This window comes from Spermophilus citellus, assembly GCF_964194105.1.
Source record: "Spermophilus citellus genome assembly, chromosome: 18".
Lineage (NCBI taxonomy): Eukaryota > Metazoa > Chordata > Mammalia > Rodentia > Sciuridae > Spermophilus > Spermophilus citellus.
Window position 1 is genome coordinate 34,068,318 of NC_138200.1, and position 20,080 is coordinate 34,088,397.

General features: G+C 34.9%; 1 protein-coding gene across 2 annotated transcripts in view; it reads right to left on the reverse strand.

Moving 5' to 3' along the window:
- NETO2 (neuropilin and tolloid like 2) overlaps positions 1-20,080 on the reverse strand; it is a 67,076-nt gene that overhangs the window by 13,723 nt on the left and 33,273 nt on the right. For both annotated transcript variants that reach the window (XM_081274693.1, XM_081274692.1), the window contains exon 7: positions 16,806-17,034. In XM_081274693.1, coding sequence (XP_081130819.1) covers positions 16,806-17,034 — 229 coding nt within the window. The remainder of the gene's footprint in view (positions 1-16,805; positions 17,035-20,080) is intronic.

The following is a 20,080-nucleotide window of genomic DNA, read 5'->3' on the forward strand; positions in this document are numbered from 1 at the left end:
ACCAATATGCTTCAAAGTACTCCATGAAACAGAAAAGGAGGGAACCCTTCCAAACTCATTCTGTGAGGCTGATATCACCCTGATAGCAAAACCAGACAAAGACCCATCAAGGAAAGAATACTTTAGACCAATAACCCTGATGAACACAGATGCAGAAATTCTCAATGACAAATCATATACAAAAACATTAAAAAGACAGTGCACCATGATCAAGTGGGATTCATCCCAGTGATGCAGGGTTAATTCAACATACGGAAATCAATAAATGTAATACATCATATTAATAGATTTAAAACAAGATCTCAAAACAACACCATCTCAATAGATGCAGAAAAAGCATCTGACAAAATATAGCACACCTACATGTTCAAAACACTAGAAAAACTAGGGATGGTAGGAACATACGTCAACATTGTAAAAGCTATATATGCTAAACCCAAGACCAGCATCATTCTAAGTGGAGAAAAATTGAAAGCATTTCCACTTAAAACTGGAATAAGACAAGGATGTCCTCTTTCACCAATTCTATTCAACATCATCCTTGAAACTCTAGCCAGAGCAATTAGACAGAAGAAAGAAATTAAAGGGATACAAATAGGTAAAGAAGAACTCAAACTATCACTATTTGCTGAAAACATGATTCTATAAGATCCAAAAAAATCCCACCAGAAAATTTCTAGAATTAATAAATAAATTCAGCAAAGTAGCAGGATATAAAATCAACACCCATTAATCAAACTCATTCCTATACATCAGCGAAGAATCCACTGAAAGAGAAATTAGGAAAACTACTCCATTCACAGTGAAAACTACAGAACACTAAAGAAAGAAATTGAAGAAAACCTCAGAAGATGGAAAGATCTCCTATGCTCCTGGATAGGCAGAATTAATATAGTTTAAATGGCCATACTACCAAATACAGATTTAATGTAATTCCTATTAAAATCCAAATGACATTCTTCACAGAATTAGAAAAAGCAATCATGAAATTTATTTAGAAAAATAAGAGACCCAGAATAGCTTTTAGCACTTCTTAACAAGAAAGGTGAAGCAGGAAGCATCATAATACCAGACCTTAAACTATACTACAGAGCTATAGTAATAAAAATGGCATGGTATTGGTACCAAAATAGACATGTAATTAGACATGTAGACCAATGGAACAGAATAGAGGACACAGAGACAACCCCACATAAAATATGGTTATGTCATACTAGACAAAAGTGCCAAAAAACATGCACTGGAGAAAAGATAGTCTATTCAATAAATGGTGCTGGCAAAACTGGAAATCCATATGTACCATAATGAAATTAAACCTCTATCTCTCACCCTGCACAAAAATCAACTCAAAGTGGACCAAAGACTTAGGCACTACAACAGAGACCCTGTGCCTAACAGAAGAAAAAAGAGGCCCAAAATTTTACCACATTGGCCTAGGATTTGACTTCATTAATAAGACTCCTAAAGCTCAAGAAGTAAAATCAAGAGTTAAATGGGATAGATTCAAATTAAAAAGCTTTTTCTCAGCAAAGGAAACAATTAATAAAAGTGAGGAGAGAGCCTACAGTTTGGGAGAAAGTCTTTACTACAACCAATTCCAATAAAGCATTAATCTCTAGGATACATAAAGAACTCAAAAAACTTAACACACACAAAAAGCCAATAGCCCAATCAATAAATGGGCTAAGGAACTGAACAGACACTTCACAGAAGAAAAAATACAACTGATCAACAGATATATGAAAAAGTGTTCAACATCTCTAGCAATTAGAGAAATGCAAATCAAAACTACTCTACGATTTCATCTCACTCCTGTCAGAATGGCAATCATTAAGAATGACAGGCAACAATAAATGCTGGCTAGCATGTGATGAAATAAGTACACTCACACATTGCTGATGGGACTGCAAATTAGTGCAACCACTATGGAAAGCATTATAGAGATTCCTCAGAAAACTGGGAATGGAACCACCATTTGACCCAGCTATCCCACTCCTGGTTCATACCCAAAGGACTTAAAATCAGCATACTATAGTGATGCAGCCACATCAATGTTTATAGCAGCTCAATTCACAATAGCTAGACTATGAAACCAACCTAGGAGTCCCTCAATAGATAAATGGATAAAGAAAATGTGGTATATAAACCTAATGGAATAATACTCAGGTTTAAAGAAGAGTAAAATTATGGAATTTGCCAGTAAATGGTTGGAGCTGGAGAATATCATGCTAAGAAAAATAAGCCAATCCCAAAAAAACAAAGGCCGAATGTTTTCTCTAATATGCGGATGCTAATTCACAATAAGATGGGGGGCACTAGGGAAGAATAGAGTTACCTTAAATTAGGTAGAGGGAAGTGATGAGAGGGGAGAGGAGGAAATGTGGGGATAGGAAAGATAGTAGAATGAAACAGACATTATTACTGTATGTGTATATGTGACTACCTGACCAATATGATTCTGCAACATGTATACTCAGAAAAATGAGAAATTATATCCCATCTATGTATGATATATCAAAGTGCATGAATGCACTACTGTCATGTATCACTAATTAAAACAAATAAAAAATTTAAGAAAAAAAAACAACAAATATTCCAGGCTGGAGCTGTAGCTCAGCAGTAGCACGCATGAGGCACTGGGTTCGATCCTCAGCACCACATAAAAATAAACAAATAAAATAAAGGCATTCTGTCCATCTGAAACTACAAAAAAATTAAAAACAAAACAACAAATATTTCATGATTCTTAAAAAATACCAGATAGTTTTAAAGCCCATCACAAAGACAACAGGTATTAGTTATACAATTAAGTGATTAGATGAGGGCAGGAAAGTCAATGAAAATGTAAGGTGGTATTTTATTTACTTTGGAAAATCTGCTAGTGTACTATTTCAGCTGTGTCAGAGATATCATAAAACCATATTATACAAATGAGTGCACTTTAAAATATAAAAAATAGCCTAGAAAAAAACCCAGCAATTTTGAGTTCCTCATTTCCACAAACTGCAGTTCTGTTTTTATTTTCACCATAATTCTATTATACTTGCTATTATAATTCTACAACCTATTTAATCTAGTTCACAACTAGGGATGCAGGGAAGATAAGCCATTTTCAAGACAAGCTGAATGAGGTTATAAGTAGCACTGTGGCTGGGTATGTGTGGTGGTGCACACCTGTTATCCCAGTTATTTGGAAAGGTGATGTAGGAGGATCCCAGCCAGCCTGGGTAACTTAGCAAGACCATGTCTCAAAACAAACAAACAAACAAAAAAACACTGTAGATTCTTGGTATTCTGATTAATAACATTCTCAGAATATTATGTAACCTCAATTTTATGGCTCTTTTTAACTTTTTTAAAGAGAGAGAGAGAGAATTTTTTTAATATTTATTTTTCAGTTTTTGGTGGACACAACATCTTTATTTTTATGTGGTGCTAAGGATCGAACGCAGCGCCCCACGCATGCCAGGCGAGCGCATTTCCGCTTGAGCCATATCCCCAGGCCACCTACAAGGTTTTTTGCTCCATGTTCCTTACTGTTTGAACAATGAGAAGAAAATAACTTCAGATTTTATTAAAGATTCTTTCTAACTGCTCTCCATACTATTTAACATAATTAGAAAGCAGCATTGATATTATTAGATTTTGTTTTGTAAAAATTTTAAAATTACAAATATGTTAAGCTTTATGATTTTTCATTGGATCAGCAAAGCTTTTAAAATGAGTCATGGTGCCAGTTATTGATATAGAATGCTAATGAACTCCTTCAATTCCAAAAGATAATAAAATGGCTGAACTGTAGGTCTTTATGGGTAATGGACAAATAATAATAGTGCTAGTTATGAACTGCTCTTTACTTATAGCCTGAGGACTCTTTTCTGCCTTCACTCATGAGTAGGTCACGGACAGAAGAGGAGGGTTAGGGTTTCAGCTCCACTCGACTTTTGATGAGATGTGGCAGTGATGCTGAACGATGGTTCTGTCCTTCAACTAGGCCTGCAGGGGACCTGCAGGCAATATGTCACTGAAAATCACATTCTGAATTTAGTTTAACAAAAATATCCTCTGCTGCTTTCACAGTTCTAGTCCTAGAAATTATTTTCCTAAAACCATATCCTTTCTTAAAGAGTGAAGTACATATTAGTATTCAGTGCCTGGGAAGAAGTTAAACATATCCTGATTGCTATTCTATATCATCTATCTTAGCAAAGTTTTACTATTTTAGCCACATCTCCCATCTCCCATGGGTAAGCAGGAAGTGAACTTCTCAAGCAAAATTAGCCCATTTATATAAACCTCTTCTCAAATATTGTTTTCATGGATGGATTCATAACAATTACAAATTATTAACAGCTTAGAGAAGAACAAAAGAAGTAGTTCAACAATTTGAATTGATGGTAAGTCTTACTGTCTTGAGCTCTAATGTGCTTATCAAGTGGAGCTTTTCAGACTAGGATTTGTTTTTATAACAGTTGTGAAATCCTTTATTTTGATCACATTATTTTTGGAGGGGGGGTTTCCTCTTGTTCTTAGGTAATGAAACTAAATTTGAGAATGTGGAGCTGTGTCTACTGAAGCATATGATTCAATCTTAGATTAGTGAATATAAAGATATCATTTGAGGGAGACTTTCCCCTGTTTAATATATCAGAATCATACTAATAGAAATCATTAGTGTATGTGGACAAAACTAAAATAGATTTAAAAACATTTTCTCATGTAAGATTTAGATTAGCATTGCCCAGAAATATGTGATCCAAAAAATGTGAGCAAGTAGCCACATTAGAGAGTAAAAAAGTAAAATGAACATTACTAATCTAGTTTATTTAAACCAACATATCTTTGCAGAGTAGTTAATATAGCAGCCTGAGGCTGCTCCTTTAGAAAACTGCTTGCAAGGTTGGCCCTTCGCTGCCACCTCTGAATTTGGCTTTTCTCCTTTCCCTAACAGATAAAGGCAGTTCACAATGCTTACAGTTTGCTTGAACAATGTTATTTATGTCCAAACACTTGCTTTCAATCTGTATGCTAGGACTTTTGGTACATGCAAGCCTGAAGGTGCCTATATGACCAGACTCCAATAAAAACACTGGGTGCTGTCTAAGCAGAAACACTGTATCCATGTTACTGCATCTTTAAAAAAAAAAAAAAAAGATTTTTTTTTAGTTGTATATGGACACAATATTATTCATTTATTTATTTGTATGGGGTGCTGAGGATCGAACCCAGTGCCTCACACGTGCTAGGCAAGTACTCTACCACTGATCCACAACCCCAGCCCTGCATCTTGGTTTCTTGAGAAACAACATGCTCTGATGTCTCTTCTAGAAGGCAGCAATCATAAGAAGCCTGTGCAAGGTTTTCCAGACTCAAGACACAAAATCTTCTTCCCTTGAAGACCTATTATACATCATTTCTCTAATCATTCTGAGCTGTGAGTACAAATATATGGTATTGGGAAGCTTTGAAACAGTGTTCAAAATATTTTCATTTTAACATGTAATAAATCAAAGTATCATTAATGTGATACTTTACATACTTTACTTCATTCCAAATCTTTGAAATCTAGGATATATTTTTATAATTGTAGCAATACCTATTTATATTGGTCACATTACAAGAGCTCAACAGCTAGCTACATGTGGCTAAAGGACAGACAGTACACTGAACAGCAAAGATAGAGTTGTCTGGAGTAATAAATAAACTAAGGAGAAAAGTAAGAAGGCTAAAAGATTTTGTTAAATTTGTCTTTGTATAAAGCACTGATTTGTACCTATCTGAACTAGAGAAATAACCTCTGTACAGCTGCTTTATATTTTTTAATTTTGAAAGTTATCAAATTAAAAACATATTTTCAGAAATAAACTCAGATTATATCCACCGTACAAAAAGCAGCAGTAGCACAATTAGCTCATGGCAAATACCACGGCTGATTCCAGACATCTGTAACTGGCCGAGGAACTCACAATGTCCAAACAACAGAACCCTGCGCCCTTTTATCTGCTCAGTTTTTACTTTCCAAGACAGCCAACAAAAAGTGGTAAGTATCTATTGACTCACTTTTGCTGTCCTTTCACTCTTCATTGGTCATCAAATCATGTTGACTCTGTCTCTGTAACTCTTCTTTATTCTCAATGTTCCAGCTTTCTTCAGACCTTCATGACTTCCTACCTTGACTACAGAAGTAACTTCTAACGAGTCTCCATGCATCATGTAAAGCACAGCTTTGATTGTTATTTTTTAATACTTTTTAAAATTTGTAGATAAATGCAATACCTTTATTTAATTTATCTGATGCTGAGGATAGAACCCACAAGTGTTCCACCACTGAGCCACAACCTAACCTAACCTAACCCTGATTATGTTATTTTGCAGTACAAAATTCCCAGATATCTATAAAGTCTAAATTTAATCTTTAATTTCAAAGCATTTACATTGTAGCTTTAAATGACATTACCTGGCTCATTTTTCTTCTATAACACTACTTATGATCTGAATTAGCTCTGGTTCAATGCCTATGTACATTCTATGGTTTCTATTTAGAATTAACAACATCAATTAATGTTTTTACCTTCTAAAGTATATCTACTTTCAAGAATAAACTCAAAGAACCTACATTCAAGGGCCACTTGCTCCATAACCGATGCCACCTGCCTGAAGTAATGGGGCTATTTAACAGGAAAGCACTGTGTCACATGTCTCAAATTGTCTTTGTCAAATCCGTATGCAGCAATATAAAATTAAACTCCTATCTCTCACCTTGCACAAAACTCAACTCTAAGTGGATTAAGGACCTAGGCATTAAACCAGAGACCCTGTGCCTGCTAGAAGAAAAAGTAGGCCCAACTTTCTACCATGTTGGCTTAGGAACCGACTTCCTCAACAAGACTCCTAAAGAAGAAAAATTTTACAAGTAAAATTAAGAATCAATAAACGGGATGGTTATCCAACTAAAAAGCTTCTTCACAATAAAGGAAACAATCAAGAATGAGACGAGAGAGCCTACAGAATGGGAGAAAATCTTTGTCACCTGCACCCCATATAGAACATTAATCTCTACGACATATAAAGAACTCAAAGAACTTAATACCAAAAAAACAAATAACCCAATCAATAAATGGGCTAAGGAACCGAACAGATGATGAAGAAATATGATCTGCCAACAAATATATGAAAAAATGTTCAATATCTCCAGCAGTTAGAGAAATACAAATTCCAACTACACTGAGATTTCATCTCAGTCAAGTCTGAATGGCAACTATCAAGAATACTAGTAACAATAAATGCTGGCAAGGAAAATGTGGGGAACAAGATTCACTGATACATTGCTGTTGGAATGAAAATTGCTGCAATCACTCTGGAAGGCAATATGGAGATTCCTCATTAAACTTGGAATGGAACCACCATTTGACCCAGGTATCCCACTCCTCCGCATATACCCAAAGGATTTAAAATGAGCATCCTATAGTGACACAGGCAAATCAATGTTTACAGCAGTTCAACTCACAGCAGCTAAGCTATTGAACCAACCTAGGTGCCCTTCAATAGATGAATAGATAAAGAAACTATGGTATATATACACAATGGAATATTACTGAGCCATAAAGAAAAATGAAATTATGGCATTTGCCAGTAAATGGATGGAACTGGAGACTATCATGATAAATGAAATAAGCCAATCTCAAAAAACCAAAGGCCAAATGTTCTCTCTGATATGCAGATGCTGACTCCCAATAGGTGGGGCAGAGGGAGGGGAAGATATTCACTGGATTGGGGTGGGGGGCACGGGACAGGACGGGTGAAGGGAGGTGGGATGGGAGTGGGAAAGACAGTAGAATGAATTGGATACAACATTCCTATGTTCATATATGAATACATGACCAGTGTAACTCCACATCATGTACAACCTCAAGAATGGGAAGTTATATTCCCTTTGTGTATGATATGTCAAAATACATTCTACTGGGGCTGGGGCTGTGGCTCAGTGGCAGAGCGCTTGCCTACTATGTGTAAGGTACTAGGTTTGATCTTCAGCACCACATAAAAATAAATATATAAAATAAAGGTATTGTGCACATCTACAACTAAAAGTATTTTAAAAAATACATTCTACTGTCATGTATAACTAAAAAAGTATGATTTTTTTAATATTTATTTTTTAGGTGTAGATGGACACAACACAATGCCTTTATTTTTATGTGGTGCTGAGGATCAAAGTCGGGTCCCGCCCATGCTAGACAAATGCTCTACCACTGAGCCACAATGCCAGCCCACAAAAAATTTTTAAATGGTAAAAAAGTCTGCATTGTCATTATTTGCATGTATGTCACCTCAACTAAGTGACTGTAAGATCTTTCAGGACAGAAACTACTTTATCCATTCCTATACTTCACAGCAACAAAGACACTACCTTGAATGATAAATGTTAAGTGAATGGAAAGTTTTATTAGAAAACTGGTTGGCCAAATTGGCTTCATAACCTAACCATTTGGTGCCAACCTCTTTAAAATTCTTTAAAGAATTTTAAGAGTATGGCCATAATATAGCCTGGATAAATATCAATCATGATTTTTAACATAGAATCTATATCATAAAATAATATCTTGAAATTATATGTAAAGGAAATAAGTTTTTGAATTTCTCAAGAAAAATATCTGATAATATCTTACTATTACACCTTTGTACTTATAAACTTGGAATTTTTACAAACTGTACTGCTTATCACTGCACCATATTTATCAGCCAGGGTATAAAAGGTAAAATTCTGTTTCATGAGCATAATCTTAGGTAAGATATAATACTTATTTTTAGAATATATGTGAAATGAACATACACACTCAACTATACCTGGGCAGTTTAAATGTGTCTTTAAATGGTAATTTTCTTCACACAGGAGATGAATCTGAGGAAAGGGGCCATCAGAGAAGCTAATCAACCTTGCCTATCCCTGAACTAAAGTCAAGGGCCATTTAAAACTGTGTGTTTTTTTTATCACTGGGACCTAAATACCTCACTCAACAACTTGGAGAAGGGAAGGTGTAGTCTGGTTTAAGTTTTTAGTCCACGGTTGGCCACCTTCATTGCTCTAGGCCTGAGGTGAGACAGAATATTATGGTGGAAGGATATGGAAGTTGAAAAGCAGAGAGGAAGAGGGAAGAAGAGAGGAAAAAAGAGGAAGAGAGGGAGAGAAGGAGACAAGAAAAGGAGGAAAGGAGAAAAGGAGAAGAGAGGGAGAGAAGGAAGGGGCAAGGACAAAATATAGTCCCCAAGAGCAGGCCTCCAGTGACATACTTTGTCCAACCATACCCCCCCCCCCCCGACCCCGGTTCACAGTTTCCACCAGCTCCTAATAGTCCATTCAGATTATTAGTCCACTGATGATGTTAGAGCCTTCATGATCCAATTATTTCCTCAAAATCCCACTTCTGGACATTGCTATATTGGGGGCCAATCCTGAGCTTGTGGGGGACATTCCAGATCCAAATATAATGAAAAACAAGTAAAAAATGATGGCATTTTGGAAAGTTGATTCTTGTCAAAATATAATGTACAATGTTTTATGAGTCTTCTTATAAACTCCTCTTTTCTTCTTTTTTTCCTAATTGCATTTTTTTCTCTTTTGGCTCATTAGAGCTGTACATAATGATGTAATTTGTTGTTACATATTTGTACATGCACAGAATATAACAATACAATTTGACTAATATCAATTTCCAGCACTTCACCCCTTCCTCCCACTCCTTGGTTCCTTTCCTATAATAGTCTCCCTTTGATTTTTAGGAGATGGTCTCCCAACTTTCTTTTTCTTTTTCCTCTCTAGTTTCCACATATAAGAGAAAGGATATGGCCCTTAACCTTCTGAGTTTGACTTATTTAACACAATGGTCTCTAATTCCATCCATTTTCCTGAAAATGATATAATTTAATTTTTCTTTATGACTGGATAGAATTCTGTTGTGTAAGTATGCCACATTTTAAAAAATCCATTCATCTGCTGATGGACATCTAGGCTGGTTCCTTAAATTCCCCTTTTCTCAAGTTGGTCTATGTTGGATTCTGTCCCAGGACTCCTAAGTCCTGGATTTCAAAACTGTCCCTATACTTTTGAGTTCCTTTAGAGTAGAGATCAACCTTAATGGATCTGTATCTTTGGTGCCTAGCACAGCACTGGACAAGTAAAGATGAGAACCTGGAGTAATGGAGAGACACCCCAGCTGTTCACCTGACGTTCCATGTTCCATTCTCGCAATTTCCTAGCAAGATAAATTTCCTCCACCTTCCTATATTCTGTGATATGCAGACAAGTCATATAAACAATGCAGATGGAGGCCAGGAACAAAGAGGTTGTCAGCTCCCCTTCATTTTACACATACATATAAAATGTCTAGAAAAGATGGTTTAATCAGCACTTTAATCAAATCTAAGCTACTATGAGATGAAAGCAATTCACTGTACTAAAATAAAAATATAATGTAATATGACTTGCTCTTATGATAAGTAAAATAAATATTAGAGAGTATTGACACAGCACTTGAATTTTTAGGAGATAATAAGGCAAAGAAATATAGCAGAACCAATTTTTCATGGTGGAGATTTACTCATCTGAATTATCAGGAATCTAAAGGATAAATTCCAAAATCTATCCTCAGAATTTCTCCAGATTAAATTTTGTTTTGTGATGCTGGGGACTGAACCCAGGGCTGCCATGGAGCTACACCCTCCACCCCGCCCCATCTACTTTTCTCCACTCCTAAGCCAATTGTTTGTACATGAGCTATAATAACCTTTAATTTAAAAAGATTTCCAAATAGTACGGCCAACTTTTAAAAATAAAAGCAATTTATAAAAAGATATGATCTACATAGTAACCACAAGGAACTTATTGACAGAATATGTACAAAAGGAAGTGAAAAGGGAATCAAAACTTCATTTCAAAAAGGCAGTAATAGATGACTGCCTTCTAGGACATATAGAACAAATGGCAAATTGTACCAATCCTTCCTTGTTGGTAATTATTTATAATGTAATGAATTAAACTCTCCAATAGTAATACAGAGATTGGTAGAAGGAATTCAAAAAATAAGGTCCAAGTCAGGTGCAGTGGTGCATGCCTGCAATCCGAGCGGCTCAGGAGGCTGAGGCAGGAGGGTGGTGAATTCAAAGCCAGCTGCAGCAAAAGCGAGGTGCTAAGCAACTAGGTGAGAGCCTGGCTCTAAACAAAATACAAAATAGGGCTGGGGATGCGACTCAGTGTTCATTCCCTGGTATCCACATCCTCCCCAAAACAAGGTCCAATTATCTGCTATCTGTAAGATCACTTTGGATCTAAAGATACAAATGAGCGGAAGTATGGAAAAAGATTCCACACAAATAGCTATTAAAACAGGAAGTACTGATATAATTCTCAGACAAAAATAGATTTTAATTAAAAACTGTTTTACAAGAGACTCATAGGCAAAGACATCCACAGGCAGAAGATAAAAGAGTGGCGAAAAATATTTCAGGCATATGGTGCAAAAAAAAAAAAAAAAAAAAAAACCACAACCAAAAAAACAACAACCAAGTAGGAGTAGCTATACTCATATTTGACAAAGCAGATTTCAAGCAAAAATTAATCAGAAGAGACAAAGAAGGTCAGTACATCCTAGTAAAAGGAACAATCCAAAAAACGATATAATGATAATAAACGCCTATACATTAAATCCCACATGGACTCCAACACAATACTACTGAATGATTTCAATACACCCTTATCATCAACAGGTCATCAAAACATAAAATCAATAAAGATATCTCCAACATAAACAACACTACAAATTAAATTAACCTATCAGATATCTACAGGATATTCCACCCCTAAACAGCTGAACTTACCCTTGCAACTGTGCATGGAACTTTTTACAAAATAGAATATACTGTAGGCCACAAAGCAAATCTTAGCAAATATAACAACAATAAAACCCTGATATGAACCCATGTGTCCTATAATGGAATGAAGCTAGAAATCAACAGTAAAAATAATAGAAACCACATAAGCACATGAACAATACTTTCTTAAATGAAGAATGGATGAAAGAAGAAATGAGAATAGAAATCAAGAAATTCTTAGAAACAAAAGGTGAGAAACATATCAAAAATCTCTGGGACAGTATGAAAGCTATTCTAACAGTAAAACCTGTAGCACTGAGTGCCTAAAGTTAAAAAATCAGAGAGATCTCAAATAAGCTTATGCTCCATTTCAAGACCTTAGAAGAAGAATGAATAATCCCCAAACCAGTAGAAGACAGGAAATAATTAAGATGAGAGTCAGAATTAATGAAATTGAGAATAAGAAAACAGTACAATGAAGAGTTGATTCTTTGAAAAGATAAATAAGATTGACACTTAGCCACACTAACCAAAAGAAAGAGTGGGAAGATGCAAATCAATAAGATCAGAGATGACAAAAGGAGATATGACCAGACCCCTCTGAAATCCAGAAGATTATCAGAAACTATTTAAAAAATTTTATATTCCAATAAATTGGAAAATCTGGAAGACACTGACAAATTTCAACACATATATGAGCTGCCCAAAAGGAATCAGGAAGATATAGAAAACCTAAACAGACCAATATCAAGTAATGAAATTGAAACATCAATTAAAAGCTTTCCAAAAAAGAAAAGCCCGGGATCTGATAAACTCTCAGCTGAGTTCTTCCAGACCTTTACAGAAGAATGAACATCAGTTTTTCTTAAATTATTCCACAAAATTCAAAGCAAATGAACACTTTATGAAGCCAGTCAGTATAACCCTAATACAAAAATCAGACAAAGACACAGCAACGAAAGAAAACTACAAACCAATAACCTAATGAATGCAGGTGCAAAAATCTTTAAGAAAATGTTAACAAACCCCATTCAGTACACATCAAAATGACCAAATGTGGGGCTGGGGCTGTAGCTCAGTGGTGAAGTGCTTGCCTCACATGTGTGAGGCACTGGTTTGATCCTCAGCACTACATAAAAATAAAGATACTGTGTGTTCATCTACAACTAAATAAATATAAAAAAATGACCAAGTGTGTTTCATTTTAGAAATGCAAGGTTGGTTCAACATATACATCAATAAATGTAATTCATCAAATGTAATTCATAACTTAAGCAGAATTAAGGACAAAAATCACACATCATCTCAACAGATGCAGAAAATGCCTCTGATAAAATCCAACACTTATTCATGTTAAAAATGCTGGAGAAGCTAGGGACTCAATGAACCTACCACCTTAACATTGTAAAGGCCATTTATGACAAAGCCAAAGCCAACATGATACTAAATGGAGAAGAACTAAAAGCATTTCCTTTAAATTCAGGAGCAAGACAAGGTGTCTGCTCTTGTCACTCCTATTCAATATGGTCCTCAAAACACTGGCCAGAGTGAACAGGCAAAAAAAAAGGAAATCAAGGGGATACAAATAGGAAAAGAAGTCAAACTGTCTCTGTTTGCCAAAAACATGATCCTATATCTAGGTATTATGGTTCAGATGTAGTGTCTTTGGAAAGCTCACGTGAGACAATGTAAGAAGGTTTGGAGGAGAAATGATTGGGTTATAGCCTTATCCTAATCAGTGAGTTAATCCTGAATGGGATTAACTGAGGTGGTAGGGTGTGGCTGGAGGAGGTGGGAATTGGGATGTGGTTTTGGCGTATATATTTGTGATCTCTGCTTCGTGATCACTATGATGTGAGCTGCTTTATTCCACCACCCTCTCCTGCCATGATGTTCAGCCTCACATTGAGCCCCGAGGAATGAAGTCAGCTTTCTCTGAACTAAGACCTCTGAAACCATGAGTCCTCAAATAAACTTTTCCTCCCCTACAGTTGTGTTGGTCAGATCCTTTAGTCACAGCAGTTAAAAAGCTGACTTAAACACAAGGAAACTTAAAAAACTCTGCCAGAAGACTTCAGAGCTTATAAATGAGTTTATTAGCAAACAAGCAAGATACAAGATCAATAGCTTTCCAATAATTCAACAATGATTTAGCAGAGGAAGAAATCATTCACAAAAACCTCTAAAAACTTTAAATACTTGGGAATTAATCTAACCAAGGAGGTAAAAGAGCTCTACAATGAAAACTATACAATGCTGAAGAAAGAAATTGAAAAGACCTTAGAAGATGGAAAGACATCCTATGTTCTTGGACAGGCAGAATTAATATTGTCAAAATGGGCATACTACCAAAAGCAATATACAAATTCAATGCAATCCCCATCAAAATACCAATGACATATTTTCATACAATTAGAAAAAACAATTCTCAAATTCATTTGGAAGAGATCAAGAATATCCAAAGCAATACTAAGCAAGAAAAGTGAAGTAGGAGGCATCACAATACCTGATTTGAAATTATACCACAGAGCTATAGGAAAAAAAACAGCATGGTATTGGTATCCAAACAGACATGACACTGAATGGAATAGAAGACACACAGACAAATCCACATACCTATGGCTGTCTGATATTTGCAATGGTGTCAAAATATATCTTGGAGAAAAGACAGCATTTTTAACAAGGGGAGCTAGGAAAACCAATAGCTGTATGTAGCAAAATGAAATTAGACCCTTCTTACTCTGCGCAAAACTCACAAACTGAACTGGATCAAAGACATGGAAATTAGACCAGAAATTTTACAACTTTAGAAGAAAACATAGGGTCAGTACTCCAATATATAGAACCACAAAGTATAAGAAATAAAATCATGAATCAACAAGTGGGATGCCAGACTGAAAAGCTTCTGCACAACAAAGGAAATAATTAAGAATGGGAAGAAAAAGCCTTCAGATCAGGAGAAAATCTTAGCCAGCTACTGCTCCAATAGGGGATTAATATCCAGAATATACAAAGAACTCAAAATACTTACCAACAACAACAACAACAAAATCAAATAACCCAATCAATACATGAGTCAAAGAACTAAAAAGAAACTTCTCAAAAGAAACACAAATATATGGCCAATAAATATATGAGAAAATACTCAACATCTCCTGCAATCAAGGAAGTGCAAATCAAAACCACACTAAGATTTCATTTCACTCCAGTTAGAATGGCAATGAACAAAAATATAAACAGTAGAAAATGCTGATGAGATTGTGGGGAAAAAGGTACACTTGTACATACTGGTAGGACTATAGACTACTACAACCAATCTGGAAAGTAGTATGGAGATTCCTCAAAAAACTAGGGATGGAACCACCATGTAACCCAGCTATCCCACTCCAGGGTATTTTCCCCAAAGATCTAAAATTGGTATACTACAGTGACACAGCCACAGCAATGTTTACAGCAGCACAGTTTGCAATAGCTAAATTATGGAATCAACCCAGTTGCCTGTCAATAAATGAATGGATTAAGAAATTGTGATACTCATACAAAATGGTGTTTTCTCAGCCATAAAAAAGAATGAAAATATGGCATTTGCTGATAAATGGATGGAAATGGAGAACATCATGCTAAGTGAAATTAGCCAAACTCAGAAACTCAAAGGTCAAATATTTTCTCTCAGATACAGAAGCTTGAGTAAAATAAAGGAAAAGGGGAAGAAAGGTAACATAAAGAACCAATCAAGGGCTGGGGATGTGGCTCAAGCGGTAGTGTGCTCGCCTGGCATGCGTGTGGCCCAGGTTCGATACTCAGCACCACATACAAACAAAGATGTTGTGTCCGCTAAATACTAAAAAATAAATATTAAAATTCTCTCTCTCTCTCTCTCTCCCTCTCTCTCTTTAAAAAAAAAAAGAAGAACCAATCAAATACAAATTAATTGATGAACAAAAGGAAATCTATTAGAGAAGAGGGTGAATGGGAGAGCGGGAAGGATAAGGGGGACCATGAACTGATACTGATTTCCATGCATGTATGAGATTGCAGGGGTTAACCCAATCATTGTGTTTAACTATAAAGCTCTTAAAAATAATAAAAGAAAACATTAACACCATATCTGAATCTTTGATGACCAGGGTCTTTGATAGATCATAAGTAGTTCCTAAGCTGAATTAATTCTACTGACAATTATTTTTAAAGTTCAAGTCTTTTTTTCTTTCCATATTTTTAATTGGTGCATTGTAGTTGTGCATAACAGTGGGATGTTATATATTTGTGCATGCACACAATATAACAATAATTTGGCCAACATCACTCCCCAGTATTTGCTCTTTCCCTGCCCTCCTTCCTTCCCCTGGTCTCTTTCCTCTACTCTTCTGATTTCCCTTAGATTTTCATGAGATTTTATCTCCCCCAACCCTACTTTTCTCTTCCTTTTTCCTCTGTGGCTTCCACATATGAAAGAAAACTTCTACTTGTGGCATATTTCATTTAACATAATGTTAAAGAAATTTAACACAATGTTCTCAAGTTTCATCCATTTTCAAGCAAATGACATAATGTCATTCTTCTTTACAGCTGCATAAAACTTAATTGTGTATAAATACTACATTTTCTTTATCCATTCATCAACTGATGGACACCTACCTAGGTTGGTTCCATAGTTTGGCTACTGAGATTTTTCTTGAGAGAAAGGAAAGTCTATACTTTCTGCAATCCCTATAGTTTTTACAACTTTATAGTGAGATAGTGTTGTAATTTATATATGAACATAGTATTTTTACCCATAATGGTCTATTTCTTGAGAATAGGGACTGAGATAATCATTTCTACACACTTTCAAAAGTAAATGCCGCATGAACAAGTGAAAAATAGTAAAAATAGTGTCACATGAACAAGTGAAAAATACGTAAAAGATCTCAATGCTATAGGAATTATTTACTTACGTTCCACAAAGGAAGTAAACAGCATTCTAAATCTGCTAAGCCGACTACCTTCATCTGCCCACATTCTTATCACTCCAACTCCTGTTTTAAGCATTACATCATTGGCCACAGTGCTGCAAAACTTGGCCTTCAGATTTTCAATAGCACTGCTTCCATCGTACACTGCAACAAAGTTTCTCTTGCATTCATTTGAGTGCTCCATTTGATAATCTAGGAACCGCAAATAAATCTGTAACATTAAAACAAAGGAAAAAAACTGCTTTAAAAATAGTATTTTTTTCTACTTCTTTTATCCACAGTCAACATGTTAGACTGAATTATGACAGTTGACAGAAAAATAGATATAAGGCTAATAGCTAATTGAAAAGTCTAAGACGAATGGTCTGTTACTCTGGTTGTGTTAATAATAGAACCAAGCATTAAGGAAACTGAAGTTTGTTTTCTCTACAAAGTTAAGTTTTGCAACAAGAGGCTTTAACTGTGTTAGAGTTTCCTCATTATAAAACAATCTCATGGTACTGATAGGTAGAGGAAATAAATCACTCAAAGGTTATATTTTTCTAAAAATGTGATTAATATTTTTCTTCTGGTTTTCCTGTACATTTTAATACTTAAGTTTAATCACAGGAAATGGAAGATATATGTATCTTAGTTTTGTTATAACCCATCAGAATATCATCTACACTCTTGAAAACAATGCTCATTCCTACAATGTATTACCATTCACTTACCCACTACTCTACTGTTGCACACTTAATTGATGTTTTAACATTCCACTCCTTAAAACGCTCTATATTTTTTGGACTGAATGATATTAACTGTGTTTTCAAAGTAAACATCTTTAGCATCTTCTTTATTAAAATTTTACAGGGAGTTTGAAAACTGTCACCAAGTTTTCTTAAAATACACTTGGCTCATTCTTGTTTGAATATTTCTTTTACATCTTTGGCTTAAAAAGGCAAAGCATTAATCTTTAGAAGAGGTTCATGAAGTAGGTATCATTATTTATGAAGAGACTCAGGAACTTGCCCAGGGTTATTTAGAGCAAGGATTTGAACCCAGGTTAGTCTAAGTGTAAAGTGTCTTCTTCTCACTTCATAGGTTGCTTCACACATGTGTATGTGCACACGTGCACACACACATACCCGCACATACACACCCACACTCTTCTCACCCTCTTGACTGTAGATACTCATGTGTCACTCTAAAATTAAAATAAAAATTCAATGAGTGAAGAATAAAGATTTCCCCTAAATTTCCACTGAAGATACCTAATGAGTACACATTTTCTAGTTATTATTCCTGAGGTTGTGGTAAGTCACCCCTACCCTTTTATTTAAAAGGCTTAATAAAACAAAAAGTTTTGCCACATATTTTTTACCTTTTAAACTACTTTGAGGGCATGAAATTTAAAAGCAGAAATAAAATATAGCTCAAATTTTGACCAAGTTTGGTTTATTTGAAATGACCAGTTTGCCACTTCCATGAGAATGTCAGACATTTAGTTATGAAATAGGTTTTCCATTCTAAAACTTATTTTCATGCATGTATTTTAACATATAAATTGCATTTTCTTAAAAGTTATCAATGGATCTTATAGATTTCACCATTATTTATATAACCAAATCACCCTGCTCATAGTTCCATGGTGGTGGGTATCCCTAATACTATAATTATCTCCTCCTTTAGATTTTAAGGTCTTCTGATCAGAGGACCATATGCTCAGTTATATTCAATATAACTCGCTCAGAGCAGGTAGTAAGTTAGTTAGCTTTGTGTAATTATGAACTGGCAAAGCTAAATATCAGCTAAATTACCAAGATGTCTGAATTATTTACATTGTACTTTTAGTAAAATATAATCTTAAGTGGCATATTTTTCTTAAATATCACTCATTAACTAGTTTATACTATTTCAAATATTCAGTGGTTATGATGGCCTTTTTTCTTTAAATTTCTTAAATAAAACCAGGTGTTTGCTCATTGTGTTTAACATTGCTTTTTAATGTCTGATATAACATTTTATTTATTTTTATTATTTGTATTTGTAGATGGACAACATATTTATTTATTTCATGTGGTGCTAAGGATTGAACCCAGTGCCTCACATGTGTTAGCCAAGCGCTCTGCCATTGAGCTACAGCCCCAGCCCTGTGTTTAACAATTAAAAAAAATTTTTTTTTAAATTGTAGATGGACACAATACCTTTGCTTTTTTATGTGGTACTGAGTATCGAAAATAGTGCCTCACATGCAGTAGGCAAGTGCTCTACCACTGAGCCACAACTCCAGCCCCCCACCGCGCCATGTTTAACAATTTTTAAAAAAGGATTGAAGTCATTTTTTATAACTGTGTATAACTTTTTTACTTAAAAATTAATGAAAAGTAACACAATCTCTACTAGTCAATCATCCAGATAACACTCCTAAAATATCTGTGAATATGGAATTATCTTTCACAAAATGTTTCAATAAAGAGGAGTATGGAGTTCTAAAACATATCATTTAATTTCATGGAAATAAATATCTAAATATTAAATATTGTCAAATATAAAAAAAGTATTGCTGATTCGATTAAAGCCTGTGTTCCCATTACCCTTCCTATGTATCTTTAGTTTGATTTTTAATTATATTTTAATGTTTATGAATCTAAAAAATATATAGTATTATTTTAAAACTTTTTATCACTTATAAACCACTTTCCATCTTTTTATGGGATTCTAGTTGCTTTCACTTTTAAAATTTATTAATACTGCTGCAAATATTCTTGTATTCTCATTACACATATAAATGATGATTTCATTTGGGTATCTATCCAGAATTGTACTTACTATGTTTTAACATATCACCTTTCAGCTTTAACAGAGTATGCCGACAAATGACTATAGCAATTTATGCTCCTAAAGCAGATTAGGAGTTTCCATTACTCACTTCTTGCTAACATCTCAAGAAATGTTCCCTGAACCACACCTGCCTCCAGGGAAAATCTGTCAAGTTGCTTGCTACTTTGCAGGTGTCTGTCCTATAGTGTGACTTTTCCCAGAACTTTATATAAAGTCATATAGTACATAGCTTTTTTAGCATGATTTGTTTGAGAGTATTGCATTTGTCAATAGAATGTCCCTTTTTAATGCTGAAAAGATTATACTGTCTGGATATGCCCGAGTCTATTCTTTTAACAGTGGAAGAAACCTGAACCTTTCTTTGCTTTTGATTATTATGAACAAAACTGCTATAAATATTTGCATGTTTATTATATGAACCACTTTCATTTCTC